We start from the raw sequence: 23680 nt of genomic DNA, 5'->3' as shown, positions 1-23680 counted from the left end.
GCGGGCTCCCACTGGGTCCTACGATGCCTGTCCTCATGGGTACACATGACCCTGTGACCCAGCTACCTCCACTCCAGCCTCAGCCTCCTCCTTGGCTGAGCCGGGGCTGACAAAGCAGGGTCCCCAGGTGGGGTTCCTCAGAGTCCACAGAGCCTTAAGTCTCCTCCATGGGGACCATCCTGGCCACCAGCAGCAGGGTGACCAGCAGTCTTTGTGTTGAGGGGTCAGGGCCCTCTCCCGTGAGCTGGGAGCCGAAGGACGTGCCATCCCCTGCAGAGACCAGGCCAAGGTCATCCATGGAGAATCCACCACTTTAATGTCTGCTGAGAACCTTCCTGGAGGTGGAGGCGGGTGTGAGGAGGGGAAGCAGGGCCCCAGGGAGTGGATCTGGAGAATAAGGGGCCGACAAACACCCCGAGACAGAGTCCTGTGAAGAGCGCTGAGCAGCAGGGGTCAGCGCCCCGAGAAGCAGGGGTCAGCACCCCGAGGAGCCACCGCCTCTGATGGGGCCGGAGCGCAGGCAGAGGGCAGAGGGCTGAGCCTGGGGCTGAGCAGGGTCCCCACGCCCTTGCGTGGCTGTCGGCTCCTCTGGGCAGTCTGCCCGGGTGTCTGCTGAGAGTCCTCGAGCCTGCCCATGGCAGACACCCTTCAGGGAAGGCGCCCTCCTGAGCCAGGTAGAGAGGGGGAAGGGGATCACGGCTCCCACGGGGGAGGCGGGGGAGGTCCGGGAGGCACAGAGTGTCCACAGGAGTGCCGCCCCAACCCCATGCCTGCCCCGAGGGGTCACAAAACGCCCACCCAGCGCCCGGGGTCCTGATGGCTCCGGGCTGCCTGCCGGGCCACAGCGGGAGCGGCCTGGCCCTCCTCAGTTGTAGAACACCTCGTCCTCCTCCTCAGAGGGCAGGCCGCCGTCCCCGGAGCGGAGGGGGCCCTGCGGTCTGGCCCCCGCCTCAGGCCCCAGGGACCCCGGGAGCCGTGGCCGGAGCTGCCATCCGGGGCTGGGGGGCTCGTCAGGGGAGGGCCAGCCGTCGGGGGAGGAGAAGGCCAGAAGACTGTCATCCTGCGAGCGGACACTCAGAAGGCTGTCCTGGAGGTAGACGCTCCCCAGGTCTGCAAAAGCAACGGGGGGTGGGGGTGAGGATGGAGCTGGGAAGGCCCTGCCCCTTGCCCTCCCCGGGGTTGGAGGTGGGGGCCAGCGGCAGAGGACCTGCCTCGGAATCCTGCTTTATCAGCACCAAGCTGTGTGGCCTCGGTCATGTCACTGACCCTCTGAGCCTGTTTCTCCCTGGGTGATGGCGTGGTGGTGGCAGTGAGCAGCATGGTTAACAACAGACTCTGCAGCCAGCCTGCTGGCCTCAAATCCTTCTGTGCTCTGAGAACTGGGCTGACCAGTGCTCTCCCCAGGCCTCCGCCCCTCCCCTCACTCATGTCAGGAGGAGGAGCACACAGTGGGTCTGCCAGCTCCACCCAGGACCCAGGCTCCCTGAAGCCCTCAGGGGTAACGGGGTATCTACAAAGGTGACTGATGGTGCCTGAGGTTGAGGTTCAGATCCTGATGCCTTCAGCTTGTGTAATCTGAGGCTTCCCTGGAGTCTCAGCTGGAAAGAACCGCCTGCAGTGTGGGAGACCCGGGTTCCATCCCTGGGTTGAGAAGATCCCCTGGAGGAGGGCATGACAACCCACTCCAGTAATCTTGCCTAGAGAATCCCATGGACAGAGGAGCCTGGAGGGCTACAGTCCATGGGGCCTCATAGAGTCGGACACGACTGAGCGATTAGCACACAGCACAGTCTGAGGCCAGTCTCCTTTTGGCCACGCCATGCAGCATGCAGGGCCTTAGTTCCCGACCAGGGGTCAAAGCCGTGTCCCCTGTAGTGAAAATGCAGAGTTTTAACCACCAGGGAAGTGTCTGAGGCAAGTCTCCTGATGCCTCAGTTTCCCCTATTTGTGAAATGGAGATAATAGCCGCCCTGCTTCTCAGAGTATCACAGGATAAATCGAAATAACACGTGTAAAGCACCTGCACAGCGAGCACCTGATGCACGTTGTCTGCCGCCTACTTACTGTCATCTCTCCGTCCCTCATCTGACCTATCGCCTGCCTCTCGATCTGTCATCCCCTTTATGCTCATGGTGCTCCAGGGCAATGGGCAGAGCAAGGATCACCAGCCCCCTTTTTCAGATGAAGAAAACCTAAGGCTGAGGGTCGGGGGGCTTCTCTGAGGCCCCAGGGCACAGGTAGCAAAGCAGGCCTGCACGCCGGCTCCGCGGCATCCCACCCCGGCCCCCAGGCCGTACCCTGGAGCTGCAGGATGTCCACGGGGCTGCTCTCCAGGCCCAGCTCTCCATCATCCAACGAGGACCAGACGCTCAGTGTGGCCTCCGTGATGGCAAACTGCTCGGCAACCCCTGTGGGGATGGACCCAGCTCAGCAGGGGCACAGAGGGTACGGGTGGGTGGGCACCACATGCTGGCTCTCGAGGCTGCCCATCCATGGCCCGGGGGATCGGAGTTCCCATCAATGCCCCCACGCTCAGCACTGTAATTCCCTGCTCAGACCAGTGGTAAAGACCCCGCCTGCCAATGCAGGAGACATAAGAGATGCAGGTTCAAACCCTGGGTCGGAAAGATCCCCTGGAGAAGGAAATGGCAACCCACTCGGTATTCTTGCCTGGAAAATCCCATGGACAGAGGAGCCTGACGGGCTACAGTCCATGGGGTCACAGAGAACCGGACATGACTGAAGCAACTGAGCACGCCCCGACAACACACAGGGGGTACCCCGGGGCCTCTCAAGACCAGACCCGGCCAGTCCGTCCCCCAGCTCCCGCCCCTGCTGACCTGCGGCAAAGCGGGCCTCCCGAAGCTCATCCGGGAGGAGGCAGTAATGCTCCTCGGCGGCGGCCGGGGGCAGCTCCCAGCCCGCCCGCTGCACGCTCCAGCCCTTCCACTCGATGAGGTGGGCCACGCGGCCGCGGGCCATGGCCGTGGGCTTTGTGATGTGGTCCTTGATGCTCTGCACCACTCCTGTGGAGATTGAGGGTGGCTGAGCCAGCCCCAGCCCTCCCAGAACCTCCAGCCGGTCCAGTGCCCTGTACCCCATGTCCCTCCAGAACCGTGTCCTCAGAGTCCCACCTGCAGGGCCCATACCCTCCCCGTTCCTCACGCCCCGCCTGCCCACACCGTCACACACCCCAAGGTCCCCTTGCACAGACGTTCCCCACCCACCTGCAGGCCCCACGTCCTCCCAGCGGTCTGCTCCTAGGCAGTGTTCCCGCCCGCCTGGCCCTTCCTCTCCAGACCTGCCACACCCCTTGCTCTCTTCTGACCAAGTTCACACCCGTTTGCTCAAGGAGATTCACTTGTGGATCCTTCAAGACCCACCAGCTGCCCCTTCCTCCAGCAGTTAACAAGCTAGGGGACAGCATCTTCTGTGCCTAGACACTGCCTGCTCTTCCCAGGGTGAGGCCTGCAGCAGGCAGGGACGGCTTCCTGGACGAGGTGGGCTGGAGGTAGGCTTTGAAGGCAGTTTGGGTTGGATAAAAAGAGGCAAGGCTGGAGGCTATTTCAGAGCTGAGAAGAGGATAAAGGCATAGAGGAGTCTGGGTGGTCCCGGGACCACCAGGGGGCAGCCACAGGGCAACATGGGAACAGGTGGCACAAGAGCCTGGGAAGCTCAGCACGGTCCAGCCTGGGGCGGACCAGCCCTGTCCTTACGGCAACGGCTCGGTGACAGCAGGACAGCAGCACAGGGCGGACCCACTGTTGAGGAAGAATGTCCTCACTGGAGGACTTAGGGCCAAGGGTGGGCCTTAGGGGCCACCGAAGGGGGTCAGTAAGGGACCGGACAGGGTGGGGAGATGGGGAGCAGGGCTTGGGGGGCTCTCGGGAGCAGGCTGATGGACAACATGTTGTCAAGGACGATCCCCAGTATCTCCTCGAACCCAGGCTGAGAACATAGATCTTCGGATCACTGGTCCCAGAAAGCAGGACATGAGGAAAAGCAATATTTAGGAAAGAAAGGCGACTTCCCCGGTGGTCCAGTGGCTAAGACTCCACGTTCCCAATGCAGGGGGTCCGGGTTCAATCCCCAGTAAGGGAACTAGATCTCACATGCAACAGCTGAGCTTCCTCACGACCCAACTAAGAACTGGCACAGCCTAACAGATAGATACATAATTAAAAATAATAATTCAAAAAAAGCTAATGTTAACTTGCTTTAGAAAAAGGAAGGAAGGAAGGCAGGCATCCATGAAGGAAGCTGAGACAAGACTCTGGGAGAGTTTCTCAGGCTCCTCCATCCAAGTGACAACATCTGGGAGAGATGAAGGCAGGAAAGAAGGTGGGGGCCCCCAGGTTGGGGAGCTCTGGCAACCGGAGGACGTTTCTGGAGGGGGTGGTTCAGTGGCCCCCGAGGGGCAGGTGAGGCAGAGGGAAGGGATTTCGGGTGGAGGAAATGGGGGGCACTTCGGGGGGGCTGCGAGGGGCTGAGGATGTAGCAGCCTGTGAGCAGAGCCGGCTGAGCAGAGCCCCGAAGGCCCCGCGCCGGGGCGACCACCCCCTGCTGCTGCGGGCACCACGGGAGCACACCTGTGCTCACACCTGTGCTCACACCTGTGCTCACACCTGCACCCTCGGGAGCCTTGCCCTTGGCTGACGGGAACGGCCTCACCCAGAGAGGCCCGGAAGCTGGGAGTCCTCCCGAGTGGCAGCCGACACTGACGGAAGGAGGAGCCGTGTGAAATCAGCCACGGCCTCAGAGCCGCGGGTTCTGTGGGTCAGGCTGGGAGAGAAGAGACCTACAAGCAGCCCTCCGCAGAGCCCCGCCCCGAGCTCCCCCCTGCCCTGCCCCCCTCGCTCCTGAAGGGTTCCACCGAGAACAACCCCTCGGTGAATCCCCGGCACAGTGCCCCTCTCGGCTCTGCTTCTAGGGAACCCATCACAAGTTGGCTGCTTTCATGTGCTGCAGAGAGGCAGGGAGACCACCGGGGAGACACCCAGAACTTCAGGAGAACCCAGCAACTGAACCCCCCGAGGGGCAGGAACCCCCAAGTCCTGCAGAGCCCCGCACGGAGCCGGGCGCTTAGAAAACTCTTGCGTCCAACAGGGCTGCAGTCCCTCCAGCTGCCATTCTGCCCTGACCTTCCCACCGCCAGTGGCTAGGGTTAGATCCCCAGGGCAGGAGGGGGCAGCCGGAGCTCACCCACGAGGGACGAGGTGGCCAGGGCTGCCACGCTGTAGTTGCTGGAGCAGGACCTGGAGTCGGACAGGTGGCCATTGGTGGTCTGGAAGCACCTCTGTAGGAAGGGGAGAGGGGTGAGCAGGGGGTAGACGGGCGGGATGACTCCCCACCCCTCCCACCCCTCTACCCACCCTCCCCAGGCCCTGGGCAGTCCTGCCAACCCCCACAGGACCTTCCCCAGCCCTGTGTCCATCAGACCCCCCAGGGCTGGCAGCGCTGTGTGCCCAAGCTGGGGCTAGCCAGACTGCAGGAGGGGCGAGCGCACTCACCTGCCAAGGATCCCAACAGAAATCCATCCGTTTGTCCTGCAACAAGAGGGGGAAAAAGGAACAGGCTGGGCCGGGCACGCTGTGCCGGCAGAGGGCACAGCTCCTGCAGCCCCAGGGGGCGGTGCTCCCTGACTGAGCAGGGGTCTGCCTGCTCCTGGGGCAGGCCCTCCTGTCCCCTGGCACGCAGAGAGAAGCGGGTGGGTACGGGGCGACCATGACTATGCAGGAGAGACAGCGGCGTGGGGGACCGAGCAGGCCTGGGCTCAGACTGTGACTCTGCCGCTTCTCCTGGACATCCCTGGGCTAGTCACCTCACATCCCAGAGCCTTACTCTGCGCCTCTGTAAGCTGGGACAGTGCCGTTCATCCCCCAGGCTATGGGGAAGCATAAATGCCATAATGTAGGCAAAGTGCCGGCACAACACTGAGCACGTGGTGTGTGGGCTCTCTCTGTATACATATGTACACACACACACACCAGTTCTTTACCACTGAGCTTCCCAGGTGGCTCAGTGGTAAAGAATCCGCCTGCCAGTGCAGGAGATGCGGGTTCGATCACTGGGTCAGGAAGGTCCCTTGAAGGAGGGCATGGCAACCCACTCCAGTGCTATGGTCCATGGTGTCAAAGAGAGTCAGATATGACTTACAGATTAAACAACACAAGTACGTGCTAAGTAGCTTCAGTCATGTCTGACTCTTTGCGACCCTATGGACTGTAGCCCACCAGGCTCCACTGTCCGTGGGATTCTTCAGGCAGGAGTACTGGAGTGGGTCGCCATGCCCTTCTCCAGGGGATCTTCCAGACCCAGGAATCAAACCCGCGTCTCTTACGTCTACTTGTATTGGCAAGCAGGTTCTTTACCACTAGCGCCACTTGGCAATCGTGTGTGTGTGTGTGTGTGTGTGTGTGTGTGTGTGTGTATACACACTTGTTTATGATATACATATCATATATATATATTTGTGATATATATATCAACTTGTCCGTTCAGGCCACAGCTTCTGGGGCAAAGGTCAAAATTGTGCACCAGATTTGAGGCCCCTAGCAAGTTCGGCTTGATCTGTCTGAACTGAGGACTCATTCCTTTACTCCCCAGCCTGCAGTGCAGGCGGCCAAGGAGTCGTGGGCTCGTAACAATATCTTTTCTGCAGGACTGAGTGAATCTGGGTGGGAGGCCCTTCATGATGGGACTCTTATCTATATAGACCAGGTTCAGTGCCTGGATGCCCCGCTCCATTCAGAGCTTCATCAGCTGAATACAACCCTGGGTGGCCTGACCCTGCAGGAAGGAGCCAGGCCCAGCGGGGAGAGAAGGAGGCTGAAACAGTTTCTGCTTCCAGGGCACAGCCCAGGAACCAGGGGGACGAGGCATGACCAGTTACCTTGCCAGTGACATGGTCTGGAGCCACGATGGAGGGCAAGTCTGGGTTCAGGGGGGCCATGCCCTGGGGCATGGGGCAGTCCTTGTGGGCACTTGTGAGCAAATCTGGAAAAAAGGAAGACACGAGCCCACAGCTCTGTTGATTATGAAGCCCATTCAAGCCAGTTCAGAGAGATGGCGTTACTTTATTATTACATCATTTCATCGAAAACAGACTCAGGGGCTTCCCTGGTGGTCCAGTGGTTAAGAATCTGCCTTGCCATGCAGGGGATGTAGGTTCAATCCCTGATAACAGAACTAAGATCCCACACACCCTGGAGTAACTAAGCTGGCGCAGTGCAGCGAAAGATCCTGCGTGCCGCAAGTAAGACCCGACACAGCCAAATAAATAAAATTTTAAAAAAAGAAAAAGAAAACAGACTCAGGCCCACAGCAGGTGAGGAGTCCAGCCAGATCCCACCAGTGGGATTTTCCCGACCTCTCCTCGTTACTCCATTTTTACTACCTGTAGTCCTCACACTCCCGCGACTCCTTGACCTCACGGAGACCTCCAATCCGTTTGTTCGCCTGTCTTTTGTAAGACACTCATGTCCCCGCTTCCCTCCAGGCCCAGCCTAGACTCCTTGGCATATCCTTAAAGGTCTCCTTTGCAGATGTCCTTGACTCGCCTCTCTTAACCCTGTTTTGGCCTAACCCTCCGCCCGCTTTGTGGGGACCCTCAGAGCTGCTGGCTGCCAGGAAAGCCAGGGTGTCAAGTTAAATCAGTGCCCACCGGTCTACCCAGGGATCCCTCTACATGTCTCTGATTCCTGAGAGTTTGCATCCTGTGAGGCTGACCACTTGCTCCTCTTCCCTTCTCGAACTTTCACACTGACACCCCTGTGGGTTCCTGCACCCTACTGCCGGCTCCTCTCCGGCTCTCAGTGCAATCCAGGAGCCTTTGGCAGGTATCACCCATTCTCTCCGCCTCAAATCACTGCCCCGCCCGCATGCCACACCGTCCACTTTCCCTCTTGTGACAAAGGAAGAACCGTCCGCCCAGTCCAAGCCCAGCCCGTCCACTGGGGTCTTGTGCCTGCCCTCCTCTGGGGCCCCGTGCTCTCTCTTCCCATGTTGTCCGAGTCTCTCTCCCCAGAGTCGGCCCACCGGTGTGGCTGCGCTGCCTCTGGGCTCAAGGGCTCTTGCCGGCATCGCCTCTCCTGTCTCCTGCTGCGTGGGGTCCCCTCACCACTGGGCTGGCCCCCAGCCCCTCCCATCCTGGCAACCCAAGCCTCTCCACCCTTGGAAGACATTCTCCCAACCCCTGTCCCTCCGCTCCTTGCTTACGCCTCTGACCCCAACTTAGAGCTGTCTCCAGCCTCTACTCCCCGTCTTCTCCTGTTCTCCTGCACCGGTTCCAACCAGCCTTCCTTGAGACAGCCCTTGGCAAGTGGCCAGAAAGCTCAGAGGGAACCTCCGGCCGGTCCTCAGCGGCCCCCCAGCAGGCACGAGGGTGCCCCCCCTCTAGCCGCACCCTCTCCTGACCCCCCACCTCCACGGCCGCTCCTCTTCCTCCTCCTCTGCTCAACCCTGCAGCTGACCCACCGCTCATCCCGGGCCCCTTCTCACCTCCCTTCTCCCCTCTGCCAGGAGGTCTTACCCCTGCGGCTGACACCCACATTTATGCCTCCAGCCCCGACTTTGCCGGAGCTCCTGACTGAATTTCCAGCTCCCTACATGGTTGCCGACTAAGCATCTCAAGCAAACGCAGGCAAAACGGAATTTGTGAACCAGAATCCATCTTCCTTTCCTTCCCCAGCTTTAGAAAATGATGCGATGGTCCACCCAGCTGTCCCAGTGAAAAACCCAGGCACTTTCTTGGAGTCCTGCTTCCCCAACTCTTTCCACCAAGCCCAGCCATCAACCAGCACGTCCCCGGGCCCTGTCTCTGACCTCCGCCCCAGATTTAGCCCTCTCCATCAGCACAGCTGCTCTCGCTTTGCCCCGCGAGAGCTGTCACCTTCCTCCTCCCTCCCCTGCTGGGCCGTCCATTCTCCACCAGCAGCACCGGACGTCACACCCCTGGTCAGGCTGTCTCCATCTGCCCGGCTCCCTCCCTTCCATCACCTTTAGGGACAGAGCCAGCCCCAGCCTCGCGGCCTGGGGGCCTCCCGCCGGCCCACTCTGACCGCAGTCCCCGGCCCGCGCCCGCGCTCACTGTCCTCGGCACTCTGCTCCGTGCTGCTCCTCAAATGGCCAGGCCTGCTCTTCATCCTTGCTGTCCCCCCCGTGCCTGGAACACTCGTTCCCCAGATCCTCCGGAACCTCATCATCCAGCGCTCAGCTCAAGAGAGGCCGTCCCTGGCCACCTCCCTGTCCCCGTGTCAGCCACCAGTCACCCCCCACAATCATCACCCCGATATTTGTGTTTATTTAAGTGTCCAGCCTCTCCCCTCACAACAAATGTAAGCGCCGCGAGAGTGGAGCCCATGGCAGCTCTGCTTGGGGCTCTGCGTCCACAGCACCTGCATTTAGTAGGTGCTCTGTAAACACCCGGGGGATGACGTCTATGATCTGGTAAAAGTACTTACATGTGGGAGGGCCGGATCAGCCTGCCACTGACGAATCATCAGGGCCTACCACATACTAGGTTCACAGTTGCTGCTGAGGGAGTGAACACCTTGAACCAAGCAACTAGAATTGCTGGACTGAATCCTTGGTCTAACTAAGAGGAATCCTCCAGTCCCCCAGGATGACAGGGAACACTCTGTCCGATTAATGTGCTACTTGCTCTTCTATTCACTGAACGGTATTAGCTGAGCAACTGCTATGTGGCACCACCGCTCTGAGTCCTCCCCGGCGACTCAGATGGCCAAGAACCTGCCCACAGTGTGGGAGACCTGGGCTCAGGAAGTCCTGAGGTCAGGAGTCCTGAGGTCAGGAGGATCCCCTGGAAAAGGGAATGGCTACCCACTCCAGTATTCTTGCCTGGAGAATTCCATGAACTGAGGAGCCTGGTGGGCTACAGTGCATGGCGTCACAAAGAGTTGGACACGGCTGAGCGACTTCACTTTTACTTTCTTTCACTGGTGTCCGGTGGTTAAAACTGCACTTCCACTGCAAGGGGCGTGGGTTTGATCCCTGGCTGGGAAACTAAGATCCCGTATGTTGTGCAGCATGATCCAAAAAAAAAAAAGACAGAGATGATTTCTCTGCCCTCGTGGAGCTGACATTCTAGTAAGTGAGACAGACAGTTAACCCAGAACTCACAAGCTCTGAGAGCTGCTCAGAGCTGAAATCTGGGTATCCAGAGAAGTCCACTTATATGAAGAGCTGTAGACTGCTCATTCATTCATTCACCCATGTAGCCATTTATTCCTTCAGCCACTGAGCACCCATCTCCTGGATGTCTACACTGTGCAGGCACCTGGGGACCGAGGTGGGACCAGCTCTGTCCCTGCCCTCAGGGAGCTCACAGTTACATGCAGGAAGCCCTGCAAAGCCCCTCACTCAAACCCAAGGCTGAGCGGCAGGAACGCCAGCACCCGCCGACCGCTGTTCTCTTCACCCTCCTGTCTAGGCATGACGGCAGAGTCCTCACTGTGACCTAGAGAAGGGGCTCCATGGTCAGCCTGGCAAGTGAGGAAACCCAGGGCAGGTGGGGGGCGGGGGGGGGAGGTCACAGCCCCAGGCACACGGCCCAGCACGGGAGGTCAGGACCTGAACCCTGCGGGTCTAATGCCAAGGCTCCTCCTCTCACAAAGCACAGGAGGAGTTGTGATGATTTTCGGTGGGGACTAGGGGCTGCATGGGAGCGCTGATGGGGCAGCTGGCCAGGAGGGGGTGTCTGGAGGTGGACGGTTTGGGTGGGCACAGAGATGGTGGGGAGGGGAGGGGTATGATGGGGAGGGGAGGGGTGAGGTGGGCGGGGAGGTGTTGAGGCGAGTGGGGAGGGGTTGAGGCGAGTGGGGAGGGATGGTGGGCGGAAGGGAGGGGGGAGGGGGGCGGGGAGGGATGGTGGGGAGGGGAGGGGTGAGGTGGGGAGGGGAGGGGGGTGAGGAGGGAGGGGAGGGGAGGGGTGAGGAGGGAGGGGAGGGGGGTGAGGAGGGAAGGGAGGGGGGTGAGGCGGGCGGGGAGGGATTGGGGGGAGGGGAGGGGGGAGGTGGGGAGGGGGAGGGCGTGAGGCGAGCGGGGAGGGGGTGAGGCGAGCGGGGAGGGGGTGAGGCGGGCGGGGCTTGCGCCAAGCCACGGAGTCTGGAAGGAGCGTCTGGGGCGATGCCGGGAGGGGAGCCCCTGTAGGACGCTCGTCCCGGCCTCCACCGTCCTGCCCTGGGCACTGCTCCCATCACCCTTTCTGGCTGGGAGCCGCCTGGACAGAAGCAGACGAACGGATGGCGTGGACACAAGATGCGGCTTCCTGGAGGAGGCGGAGGCCAGAGAGGGTCTGAGGCTGGAGATGGGAGGCGCCAGGCAACCCCAAAGGCAGGGCTGGGCGGAGGAGAGTGGGCAGAACTGGAGACTCAGAGATGGGGGTTAACGAGGAGGGAAAGCAGGCAGCGGAGGCTGCGGGCGCCCCACCCAGCCCCCCAGGCCCCGTGGACCCCCGTCTGCTTCTGTCGCCCACAGTCCCCGCCCCGCGGGCTGCGCTTCCACCAGGCAGCTCCTGAGGCTCTTCCTAGACGGTTGCCCAAGGGCAACTGGGCTGAAACTAGCCAAGAAGCGATGCTGCTCCCAGCGGAGCAGCCCTCGCCCGTGAATGGAGGGGCGGGGCCCCAGGTACTTTATTTCGGGTGGGAAAACTCTGAGCTTCACTCTCATCCGAGTCCCCGGTGGGATCAGGCTGAAACCACCCCTGCAAGACGACAGACATCTCTCCTGGCTGCGTCTCCTCCGCCCCGCTCTCTCCACTTCTGCACTGGTTTCCTCTGGAAGGTTCCCTTCACATTCCAGTCGCACCCAAATCCCAGTTTCAGGGTCGGCTCCCGAGGAACTGCCCTGAAGACAGCTGGCTGAGGCTCTGGTGCCAGACTGTCCAGTTCAAATCCCTTTATTCCCGTGAGCCCTGAACAAGTGACTTCACCTGTCCTAGGCTCCACTTCCGTATCTGTAAAACGGGCAACTGAGGGAGGTGGTTCTCGTTCCTCAGGAATTGTCTACTAGGATCCAAAGCTGAGACCCAGGAGGCTTTCAGGGCCCCGCTTTTGAAGAAAACCACTCAAGAGGGTGGACGTGGAGTGGGGGGAGCGAACACCCTCTTCAAAGCGGCTGAAACCAGCTCTGCCGCCCCAGCTGTCAACCCCCTTCTGACTCTTATTGTTCAGTCACTCAGTTGTGTCCAACTCCTTCGGACCCCATGGACTGCAACACACCAGGCTTCCTGTCCTTCACTGTCTCCCAGAGTTTGCTCAAACTCATGTCCATTGAGTCGGTGATGCCACCCAACCGTCTCATCCTCTGTCATCCCCTTCTCGTCCTGCCTTCAATCTTTCCCAGCATCAGAGTCTTTTCCAAGGAGTCAGCTCGTCACATCAGGTGGCCAAAGCATTGGAGCGTCAGCTTCAGCATCAGTCTTTCCAATGAATATTGAGGACTGATTTCCTTTAGGATGGACTGGTTTGATCTCCTTGCTGCCAAGGGACTCTCAGGAGTCTTCAACACCACAGTTTGAAAGCATCAATTCTTTGGCACTGCACATTCTTTATGGAGAATCACATAAAGAATGAAAATCACACCCATACATGACTACTGGCAAAACCATAGCTTTGACTGTACGGACCTTTGTCGGCAAAGTGATTATCTCTGCTTTTGAATATGCTGTGTCAGTTTGTCACAGTTCCTGCCCCCCCCACCACAAGGAGCAAGCGTCTTCTGACTCTGCCCATTTCTCCCCACAGGCTGAATGAGGGGATGTCAGGGACTCACTTGCAGAGATCTGGGAAGCCTGCAGAGGAGAGCCCACCACATCTGCCCACTTCACCCCTTCCTGCTTGGATGTCCACGACTGGGGCAGGGGCAGCCTGCCCTCCCACCTCCAGTAAGGCAAGGTTTGTGTCGTCACGGGCCAGGCAGACACAGAGAGAGGGGCCAGCTGTGAGTCTTGCTGGTGCCCCCTAAGAGGGCCGCTTGCAGGCAACGGGACCCTAGCCCCAAGAGGATGGAAGGTGGGCCACTGTAGGGAGAAAAGCGAGTTGAACGGGGGATGAAGAAAAGCGAGTTGAACGGGGGATGAAGAGGTCAGAGCAGAGCAGATCTCCCATGATGGGCCCACCCTCTCCCACTGCCATGGGCTTGGAGAATCTCCCGTGCTAACCTGGGAGACCCTGGCCGCCACCCACCCCCAGCCCTCCTCTGCCCCCTCACTCCGGGTGTTCCTGCCTCGGATCCTGTGAGCCGGCCGCTCTTTCCTCCACCTGGGACTCTCTCCCCATGCACACGGTTCACGCCTCACTCCGCCCAGGTCTCTGCTCAGATGCTATAACCTCAGTGAGGCCTCCCCAACTGTCTCATTTAACAGGACACCCACGCCTCTCCAGTCCCTCATCCTGTTTTACACCCATCACTCCACAAAGCGTGTGTCTGTTTCCTTGTTCATGGATTCCCCTAAAACACGCACTCTGGGAGGGCTGGGACTCTGTCTGTTTTATTTGCCACAATGGCCCTAGCACCTGCCCAGGGCCTGGCACACTGTAGGTGCTCGTTAAATATTCGATGTAAGAAGGAAGGAATGGTGCTCGCTTCGGCAGCACATATACTAAAATTGGAATGATACAGAGAAGATTAGCATGGCCCCTGCGCAAGGATGACATGCAAACTCGTGAAGCATTCCATATTTTTAAGACAGCCTTCAGAATGGGAGAAAATAATAGCAAATGAAGCAACTGACAAACAACTAATCTCAAAAATATACAAGCAACTCCTACAGCTCAATTCCAGAAAAATAAATGACCCAATCAAAAAATGGGCCAAAGAACTAAATAGACATTTCTCCAAAGAAGACATACAGATGGCTAACAAACACATGAAAAGATGCTCAATATCACTCATTATCAGAGAAATGCAAATCAAAACCACTATGAGGTACCATTTCACACCAGTCAGAATGGCTGCAATCCAAAAGTCTACAAGTAATAAATGCTGGAGAGGGTGTGGAGAAAAGGGAACCCTCTTACACTGTTGGTGGGAATGCAAACTAGTACAGACACTATGGAGAACAGTGTGGAGATTCCTTAAAAAACTGGAAATAGAACTGCCATACAACCCAGCAATCCCACAGCTGGGCATACACACTGAGGAAACCAGAAGGGAAAGAGACACGTGTACCCCAATGTTCATCGCAGCACTGTTTATAATAGCCAGGACATGGAAGCAACCTAGATGTCCATCAGCAGATGAATGAATAAGAAAGCTATGGTACATATACACAATGGAGTATTACTCAGCCATTAAAAAGAATACATTTGAATCAGTCCTAATGAGGTGGATGAAACTGGAGCCTATTATACAGAGTGAAGTAAGCCAGAAGGAAAAACACCAATACAGTATACTAACGCATATATATGGAATTTAAAAGATGGTAACAATAACCCTGTGTACGAGACAGCAAAAGAGACACTGATGAATAGAACAGTCTTATGGACTCTGTGGGAGAGGGAGAGGGTGGGATGATTTGGGAGAATGGCATTGAAACATGTAAAATATCATGTATGAAACGAGATGCCAGTCCAGGTTCGATGCACGATACTGGATGCTTGGGGCTAGTGCACTGGGACGACCCAGAGGGATGGTATGGGGAGGGAGGAGGGAGGAGGGTTCAGGATGGGGAACACATGTATACCTGTGGCGGATTCATTATGATATTTGGCAAAACTAATACAATTATGTAAAGTTTAAAAATAAAATTAAATTTAAAAAAAAAAAGAAGGAAGGAATGAACATTTGGGTGCCAACCACACAGAGGAGTCACCAGTGAGCCAAGGGTAGCCGAGGGAGACTGTTCGAGCTCCAGATAGATACAAATACAAAATGGTCTCTGCCCCATTTTTTCTCAAGTTTTTTGTGCCCGACTCCAGCATGCCACAGGAGAATGGGACCCAAAGGAGAGAGGGGCCAGCAGAGCAAAGAGCAGACCATGACCCTTGGGTACGGCCAGCCAAGCGCCAAAGAATTGATGCTTTCAAACTGTGGTGCTGGAGAAGACGCTTGAGAGTCCCTTGGAATACAAGATCAAACCAGTCAATCCTAAAGGAAATCAGTCTTGAATACTCACTGGAAGGACTGATGCTGAAGCTGAAACTCCAAATCTTTGGCCACCTGATGCAAAGAGCTGACTCATTGGAAAACACTCTGATGTTGGGAAAGATTGAAGGTGGGAGGAGAAGGGAATGACAGAGGATGAGATGGTTGGATGGCATCACTGACTTGATGGACGTGAGTTTGAGCAAGCTCTGGGAGTTGGTGAAGGACAGGGAAGCCTGGCGTGCTGCAGTCCATGGGGTCGCAAAGAGTCAGATACAACTTAGCAACAGAACAACAACAAGCCTCAGCCACAGGGGATGAGGGGAGGGTCAGATGGGACGGGAGAGGAAAGCTGTCATCCAAACTGGATGGACTGACTTGTGTCCAGAAGGGGCGAGAGGGTTCTGTGATCTGCCCAAAGGGGGTTACGGGCTGGCAGGTCGGGGCGCTTCAGTGAGACTGTCTGGGGCAGGGACCGGAGAAAAGGGGAGTGGAGTCAGGTGAGGTTCCAGCCCTGGATCCAGAGCTCAGTGACCCGGGCGCTAGGAGCAGTGGGGCAGTGCGGGGCCATGAGCATGGGGCCGTGTGCCCCCGGGGCGTGCAACGCACTGTGCTCCTTACCCTCAGCTCTGGCCGTGTGACCCTGGGCAGATCTTGTGCCTCACTGGGCCTCAGACTTTCCAGTGTACAGACGCCACATTCCAGGCCCTTCAGAGTTGGTGTTCAAACCAGGCGGAGGGCAGGGGGAAACCTTCAGTGGGTCAAGCAAGCAATTTCCTAGGTCGTATTTTAAAAGAATGAAACAGAATGGTGTAGAACAGAAAAATATCAGAACCCACTGCACAATCAGGCTAAGCCTTATTTCGTGAAGCCTCTTTTGAATTGCAAAGACACCTGTGTGTATACAGTGAGGATTTTCTGTGTGTGTGTCCTGGGTTATGATACAAAGCACATTTATTCTTAAGGGCCCAGTCAAAAAAGTTTGAAAGGACCTCTGAGGGTCCTGCACCCACCAGCCGGGGCCTCCAATGTTCAGGCCGGGTGACACTGGCTACCAGCTGCCCCGGGAACTCCCGAGGGTGCAGGGCTCCCTCCAGGCCCCTGCCCATTGCCAGAAGCTGCTTGGAAACTGGGACCACAGAGTGGAAACGAGGGGAGATGGCAAGTAATGCTGAAGCCTGGAGGAGATGGGACTCGGACAAGACTATCTGTCGATGTGGTGCAGTCCTGGACTCCTGCTCCCAGCCCCTCCCTAGCTTTCCTACCCCCCAGCTCAGGAGGGGTGCAGGCGCCTCTGCCAAAGCCGCCTTCTCCCCTCAAGGACTCTGGCCCCGTGATGGCACAGGCTGGTTGCCATGGAGACATCAGGTAATGAACCAGCCCCGAGGGAAATCACAGGCTGCTCTTTGCCCAGCTGGGACCAGAGGCCACGTCACCACAGGCAACTGGAAAAACACAGCGTTTCATGCAGGTGGGGGCTGGGGGACAGCCTGCAGAGACCCCCAGCCTGCGCTCCTGGGGTGTCTTCCTCTCACCCGGGAGCCGTGGGGCACCCGCTCTTTCCCAGTGCACAGCCCACTCCCCTGAACCCAGAGTCTGAGGTCCCTTCTCTGACTGCCCTTCCACCACGGGCCAGGCGCAGAACAGGCCCCGGTCACTGTGGCAGCAGGGCCTTCTGCCCTGCAGGGTGGAGCCATCCTCTCCTTCCGTCCCCCCCACCCCCTGCCTCCACCAGAGCTGCTCAGCACGCCAAGGATGCCCCCTGCCTTCCCACGCCGGCTCCTGAGTCCGCCCACGTCCAGCCACGCAGGCAGCTGCTCCCGATGCTTCACCCTCTTGCGGCAAAGCTCCCACACTGGTCCTCTCCGCTCGTGCCCGGGGTGAGGCCGCCACGTAACCCTCCAGACTCCTCTCTCTGCCTTCCAGGCCCTGAGCTGGGCCTTGGCGCCCCTGCCCATCAGTCAGTGCCTGCCGTCTGCCCGGGTCCCACGCCCTGGGGGGCACACTGGTCCCAGGCTTCACCCTGCTCCAGCTCAGCAGCCCAGAGAGGGTGAGGCTCCTCTCGAAAACACACAGGATCTGAGACACAACCAAGCCCGAAGGCCCTTGTGACGCTTTCCCTGGGCCATCTCGGGCCTCCCCCATGCGTCTCGGGGCCCCAGGGCTGAGCGCACGGGGCGGACCGCGGCCACGGCCGGCCATGACATGCCAGGCTCCAGCCCCGCCCTGGAGATAGCATGGCAGGCACAGCCTTCCCCCCAGGGGCCTGCCCCGAGCACGAATCCTGGCCCCTCACTCCCTGGGCTGGTGTGCCTGCGCGACAAGAGCCCAACTTCTCTGAACACCCTGCTCTAGCCTCACCTCCTCCACGCAGCCTGCCTAGATCAGCCTCAGCTGCATCAGGCCGTTACCTAACCAGCAACCCTACTCAGCGTAGTCTGGTGTACAGTGATTTCCTTACACTGGTGACTGAACACTTCCTCTGCTAGGCCTTGCCATCCGTTATCTCCCATTTTATCTTAACAACAACCCGTCAGGGAATTCCCTGACAGTCCAGAGGTTAGGACTCAGTGCTTCCACTGCTGGGGGCCCAGGTTCAATCCCTGGTCAGAGAACTAAGATCCTGCAAGCCAGGTGGCCAAAAGAGAGTCAGAGAGGGAAACAACAACTCTACAAATTAGGCACTATTACGCCCATTTTCAAGCTGATTCAAGCTGGTTTTAGAAAAGGCAGAGGAACCAGAGATCAAATTGCCAACAACCGCTGGATCATCGAAAAAGCAAGAGAGTTCCAGAAAAACATCTATTTCTGCTTTATTGACTATGCCAAAGCCTTTGACTGTGTGGATCACAATAAACTGTGGAAAATTCTGAAAGAGATGGGAATACCAGACCACCTGACCTGCCTCTTGAGAAACCTGTATGCAGGTCAGGAAGCAACAGTTAGAACTGGACATGGAACAGCAGACTGGTTCCAAATAGGAAAAGGAGTACGTCAAGGCTGAATATTGTCACCCTGCTTATTTAACTTATATGCAGAGTACATCATGAGAAACGCTGGGCTGGAAGAAGCACAAGCTGGAATCAAGATTGCTGGGAGAAATATCAATAACCTCAGATATGCAGATGACACCACCCTTATGGCAGAAAGTGAAGAGGAACTAAACAGCCTCTTGATGAAAGTGAAAAAGGAGAGTGAAAAAGTTGGCTTTAAGCTCAACATTCAGAAAACGAAGATCATGGCATCTGGTCCCATCACTTCATGGGAAACAGATGGGGAAACAGTGTCAGACTTTATTTTTCTGGGCTCCAAAATCACTGCAGATGGTGATTGCAGCCATGAAATTAAAAGACGCTTACCCCTTGGAAGGAAAGTTATGACCAACCTAGATAGCATATTCAAAAGCAGAGACATTACTTTGCCAACAAAGGTCCATCTAGTCAAGGCTATGATTTTTCCAGTGGTCATATATGGATGTGAGAGTTGGACTGTGAAGAAGGCTGAGCACCGAAGAATTGATGCTTTTGAACTGTGGTGTTGCAGAAGACTTTTGAGAGTCCCTTGGACTGCAAGGAGATCCAACCAGTCCATTCTGAAGGAGATCAGCCCTGGGATTTCTTTGGAAGGAATGATGCTAAAGCTGAAGCTCCAGTACTTTGGCCACCTCATGCGAAGAGTTGACTCATTGGAAAAGACTCTGATGCTGGGAGGGATTGGGGGCAGGAGGAGAAGGGGACGACAGAGGATGAGATGGCTGGATGGCATCACTGACTCGATGGACATGAGTCTGAGTGAATTCTGGGAGTTGATGATGGACAGAGAGGCCTGGCGTGCTGTGGTTCATGGGGTCGCAAAGAGTCGGACACGACTGAGCGACTGAACTGAACACCCATTTACTTCCCTGGTGGCTCAGACAGTAAACCGTCTGCCTACAATGCAGGAGACCCGGGTTCGATTCCTGGGTCAGGAATATCTCTTGGAGAAGGAAATGGCACCCCACTCCAGCATTCTTGCCTGGAGAATCTCCATGGACAGAGGAGCCTGGCAGGCTACAGTCCATGGGGTCACAAAGAGTCAAACACAACTGCACAGCTTCACTCACTCACTCACTCACACCCATTTTACATATGGGGAAACTGAGGCTCAGAGAGGTTCAGGGCACCTACTCATAAGTGGCAGAAATGAGGCTGAAGCCTGGGCCAGTCAGACCCCAGAGCGTGTGCCGTGCCCGCTGGCCAGTGCTGAGCTCCTGAGCGGCTCCTCAGGCTGTTTGTCCCAGTGTGTGTGTCCTGCCTCCCCCGGAGACAAAGCTTCAAGGACAAGGTTGCGTCTCCGCATCAGACTGTGAGCCTCTAAGGGCAGGGCCCCATCCACCCCTTCCTCAGTCCCCCCACGGTGCCCAGAGGGACTCTGCTCATGGGCCTGGGGTGCTGGGGATGGGGGGGCACAGTCAGGGGTCAGAGCATTGGAGGTGGGGATGGGGGGTCACAGTCAGGAGTCAGAGCACTGCGGGTGGGGATGGGGGGTCACAGTCAGGGGTCAGAGCACTGGGGGTAGGGGGATAGGGGATCACAGTCAGGGGTCAGAGCACTGGGGTAGGGGATGGGGGGTCACAGTCAGGGGTCAGAGCGCTGGGGATGCTGGGGGTTCTCCGGTCGGCCCCTTAGAGCTTGCAGCCCCTCCCAGGCATCATCAGATGCTTGACCTTCCAGAAGGAACTCCCCGGTCTCACAACTCACAGCTCCCAGGGCACTGGACCCAGGGTGGGGCCAGGAGGGTGACGGGTGGTCTGGAGCAGTGGGCAGGGGCAGGCAGAGAGTTTCAGCCCCAGGGGCAGGAGATGGGCCCGGAGAGACCTGGAGCTGGAGCGAGGCGGGCAGACACAGATCGCTCGGTACAGACCGTCGCTGCGGGTGGCGGCAAAGCCAAAGCGGACGCCGACATGGGCGTTTTCCAGAGCTGACTGCCTCAAGCACGGGCCACCTGCCCGGCACCCTCTCAAGTGGGGACCCGAGAAAGCAAAAGGCAGGGCTTCTTTGCTCAGGCTCCAAGATCAGGCAGTCCTGGATTCAAATCCTGCCTCTCTGGGTCCTGCCCGTGTGACCTCAGCCAAGACCCTTCCCATCTCTGAGCCCGACACCCCCCTTTCGGGGTTGAATGGGGTCTAACAAGGTCAGGAGAGTGAAGCCTCAGCCAGCTCAGGATAAGCACTCAAGACAACACAAAACAGCTCTGAGGAAAGGCGTTTGGTGCCTCCATCTGGGCCCAATCACTTTCCCCACGTCCTCAGCCTCTCACGCGTGTCTTTTCCTACAAGGCGGGATGCTGCTCAAAGCCCCTGTAGCTTCCCCTGTCCCAGCCAAGAGGATCTGGATTAGCTGTCTGCACAGAAGGGTAATAATAAAAATTAAAAACTAAAGTGACAGCTAACACTTAGAGGGCTGGCTACATGCCAGGTAGCGGTCTGAGTGCTTTACATGAATTAAGTCATTTAATCCCCTCCTAGTATCCCTGGTGGTTCAGCTGATAAAGAATCTCCTGTAATGCAGGAGACCTGGGTTCAGTCCCTAGGTTGGGAAGATCACTGGAGAAGGGAATGGCAACCCACTCCAGTATTCTTGCCTGGAGAACTCCATAGACTGAAGAGCCTGGCGGGCTACAGTCCATGAGGTCGCAAAGAGTCGGACACAACTGAGCGACTCTCACTTTCACTTTCAGTCCCCTAAGACATCCATAGCAGTATTATTCCCATTTTAGAGATGAGAACACTGAGATACATACACAGGTTAAGTAACTTGCTGAGGTGGCAGAGCAGGCTGGCTGGCTGGCTCCAAAGTTCACACTCAGGCCTGGCTCGAGGGGGCTAACTGCTGCCCAGGGCTGGGCGGCGTGGCTCTCTCAGCTGTGGCCCGAAGCCTGGGCTTTGGCTGGGCAGCGGCAGTCGCCTGCAGGCTCTGGGTGTCTATGGGCAGCAGCAGGATGCAGTCTCTGGCCTGGCTTCGGGCTGCGAGTTTGGCACGTGGAGTACGGGGGGCTGTTGTTAGCAATGGGGGCGGGTGTGGAGACTCCCAGGGCTTCCCAGGTGGCGCCAGTGGTAAAGAACCCGCCTGCCAATGCAGGAGACATTAAGAGACGCGGGTTCAATTCCTGGGTCAGGAAGATCCCTTGGAGGAGGGCATGGCTACCCACTCCAGTGTTCCTGCCTGGAGAATCCCGTGGACAGAGGAGCCTGGAGGGCTACAGCCAGTAGGGTTGCACAGAGTCAGACACGACTGAGTGACTTAGCACGTGGAGACTCAGAGGCTCTTGGAAGCCAGAGGCCGGGGGCTGGAGAGGAGCGGGCCAGGCCAGCCCTGGGTCCAACGGCTGGCTGTGTATTACAGAGAACAAGGGCGCAGGTTCCGAAGCCAGCATGACCACGTTCAAGCCTCGCTTCTGCTCTTTCTTAACCATGCAGCCCCAGACACTGTTTCCCTGTCTGTAAAATGAGGGCTGTGCTAGTACAGACCCCGGACTGGCGAGTTGAGCCTGGAACGTTCCCTGGTGAGCCAAGCGCACTCTGGGAGGAGCAGTGACAGCTAGAGGGGCAGGTGGCCTCCACTCAGGGGTTCAGACCCCCAGAACCAGAGTAATGGGACGATGGTTGTCCTCTGCTCAAGGGGGCTCACACTTTCTGTACCTGCATCCAACTTGCCTGCGGGCATGTTGGCACTGGGAGTGGGCAGACCCCCTCAGGAGGGTACAAGGTCAGGATACACAACGAGGAGCCCAAGCCACTGCAGGAAGGGTGGAGACCTCAGGGTGACCTCACACAGAGGGCACTGCAGAGGGTCCCAGCACCAGCTACAGGGGCGTCAGAGGACTCGAGCCCCCGCCCCAGTCCTGACAGCACCGCCCTGGTCTGCGGCTAACGGGCAAGTCCCCTGGGGCCGGGCCTCCGGCACCTGGCTCAGGACGGCCGAGTGTGCGGGAGGGCCACAGGAAAGGGAACCCCAGGACCCCAACACCAGGAGCCTGCCCAGCCTTCCGGGCTTCTGCAGACACACCAAGAGCCTGCCGGTTCTAAAGAAACTTAAGTACTCTCCACTCTAAACAGTACCTTCCCCTCTGGCCAGGCTGGAGGTCTCAGAGCAGACGCTGTGCTGGGCTCACCGCCTCTCGGCACCCAGCGTGTACACAGTGGCTGGCACACAGTAGGTGTCAGGCTGACGTCAGTTTAATGAATGAACGAAAGAACCTCACCCAGCCCCGCCCCCACGCACGATCCCACCCTCCTGAGACATCCTGAGCGGCTTACCCGAAGCCCAGGGGCCTGGTGAGCAGAGCGCCCAGGCGGCACCCTTTCCCCACCGTCTCCCACGGCGGGTCCCCTGGAGCCGGCCCAGCCCCTTCCCAATGCCTGGTTACCCCTCCACACCTGAGGAGGGCTGGGGTGCGTGATGAGGCAGCGGCCCCCCAAGGCCGTGCCTGGGGTCACTGGGTTTGGCTTCATACCGCAGAGTGGGAGCCAGGGTCTGTGCCCCCTCACCTCAGCCCAGCTGCTCCGGCTGCGGGGTGAAGGGACCAGGCGCAGCCTCCCACACCTGCCCACCCCTTCCCTGCCCACCCCACCGCCCCCCAGGGCAGCTCCGGGGGCTCCCTGTTCCACCCCGGGGACAGCCAGGGGTCAGGCACCGGCAGGCAGCAGAGATCCGGGTGGAGACACAGGCCGCAGCTTCCTGGGGGCCCGGCCGCCTGTCCCCACCTGTCCCCGGACCAGGCTGGGGGTGGGGTGAGGCGCCGGCAGGAGGGAAGGGGGCCTTCTTTAGACCCTGTTCATCCCACTAACCCCTGCCGTGGGTGTTCAGGCAGTCTGAAGACAGGGAATGGGGTTCGCGGACAGCGGTGGGCCCTGCGTCTCGGGGGGCGTGGGAACGGGGGTCGGCTTGCGCCGCGAGTGCCCCGAGTCCCTCCGGAGAGGCCGGGGGCGCTCAGACGCTCCGTGTCCCCCGCCCCAGGTAGGGGTGTGCGCCGCCGGGAAGACAGAGACCCGGCTCCCGCCGCCTGCTGGGGTGTGGATGCATGCGGGGCACCGCGTCCCCGGGGCGCCGGTGGGGTGCGGCCGCCGGGAAGGGCAGGTGGTTCCCCCACCCCCGCCCAGGCCCCTCGGAGCCGCTGAGGGACTGCGCGCGACCCCGGCGCGGGGCCCCTTCCCCCGGCACGGCCCCGGCCCCCTCACCTCGCGACACGCAGGAGCCCATCACGGGGCCGCGGGGCCGGGCCGCCGGGCGCTCATGTCTCCGCGGGCGCGGGGCCCACGCGCGGCGCCGGCGCGGACGAGCGGGGAGGGGTCGGGCCCGCGGCTCCCGCCGCCGCCCGGGCGTCCGGATCGCGCCGCCCGCTAGCCTGGCACCGCCCCGCCGCGGTCAGCGCGGGCGGGGCCGAGCCCCGGCGGCCGCGCACCTGTGGCCGCGCGGCGGGGCGGTGCTGAGCGCGGAGGCGGAGCTGCGCTGGGACCCGGGCCCTCCGGCCGCCGCCGGGCGCGGGGTGAAAGGCAGGGACGGGCGGCGGGGGCGGGGAGGCTCCAGCGTCCGGC

General features: G+C 58.9%; 1 protein-coding gene and 1 non-coding gene across 3 annotated transcripts; one reads left to right on the top strand and one right to left on the bottom strand.

The window, feature by feature from the left end:
• Positions 1 to 293: 293 nt before the first annotated feature.
• On the bottom strand, positions 294 to 23466 carry FAM131C (family with sequence similarity 131 member C). 2 transcript variants are annotated; one of them, XM_070778283.1, is made up of 7 exons: positions 23324 to 23466; positions 6893 to 6996; positions 5511 to 5546; positions 5203 to 5296; positions 2841 to 3026; positions 2298 to 2408; positions 294 to 1110 (listed from the first exon to the last, which is right to left on the bottom strand). In XM_070778283.1, exons 1-7 carry the CDS (start codon positions 23343 to 23345, stop codon positions 866 to 868), a joined length of 798 nt encoding a protein of 265 aa, XP_070634384.1. In that variant the 5' UTR covers positions 23346 to 23466; the 3' UTR covers positions 294 to 865. The 2 variants fall into 2 exon arrangements, with proteins under 2 accessions (XP_070634384.1, XP_070634387.1); XM_070778286.1 differs by lacking the exon at positions 23324 to 23466 and adding an exon at positions 20887 to 21147.
• Positions 13598 to 13704, top strand: LOC139179315 (U6 spliceosomal RNA). Its single transcript, XR_011563670.1, has one exon. It is a non-coding gene; the product is annotated as a U6 spliceosomal RNA (small nuclear RNA).
• Positions 23467 to 23680: the final 214 nt, after the last annotated feature.

This window comes from Bos indicus, chromosome 2 (genome assembly GCF_029378745.1).
Source record: "Bos indicus isolate NIAB-ARS_2022 breed Sahiwal x Tharparkar chromosome 2, NIAB-ARS_B.indTharparkar_mat_pri_1.0, whole genome shotgun sequence".
Taxonomy (NCBI): domain Eukaryota; kingdom Metazoa; phylum Chordata; class Mammalia; order Artiodactyla; family Bovidae; genus Bos; species Bos indicus.
The sequence above is the reverse complement of the archived record's forward strand: the minus strand, read 5'-3'. Positions and strand labels throughout refer to the sequence as shown.

Bases quoted from the DNA above. Each gene is read 5' to 3' on its own strand.
- FAM131C (XM_070778283.1), bottom strand. From the start codon at position 23,345: ATGGGCTCCTGCGTGTCGCGAG. The intron at 6,997-23,323 runs GTGAGGGGGCCG...CCTTTTTTCCAG, and splicing joins GGGCTCCTGCGTGTCGCGAG to ATTTGCTCACAAGTGCCCAC. The intron at 1,111-2,297 runs GTACGGCCTGGG...TTGCTTTTGCAG, and splicing joins GGACATCCTGCAGCTCCAGG to ACCTGGGGAGCGTCTACCTC.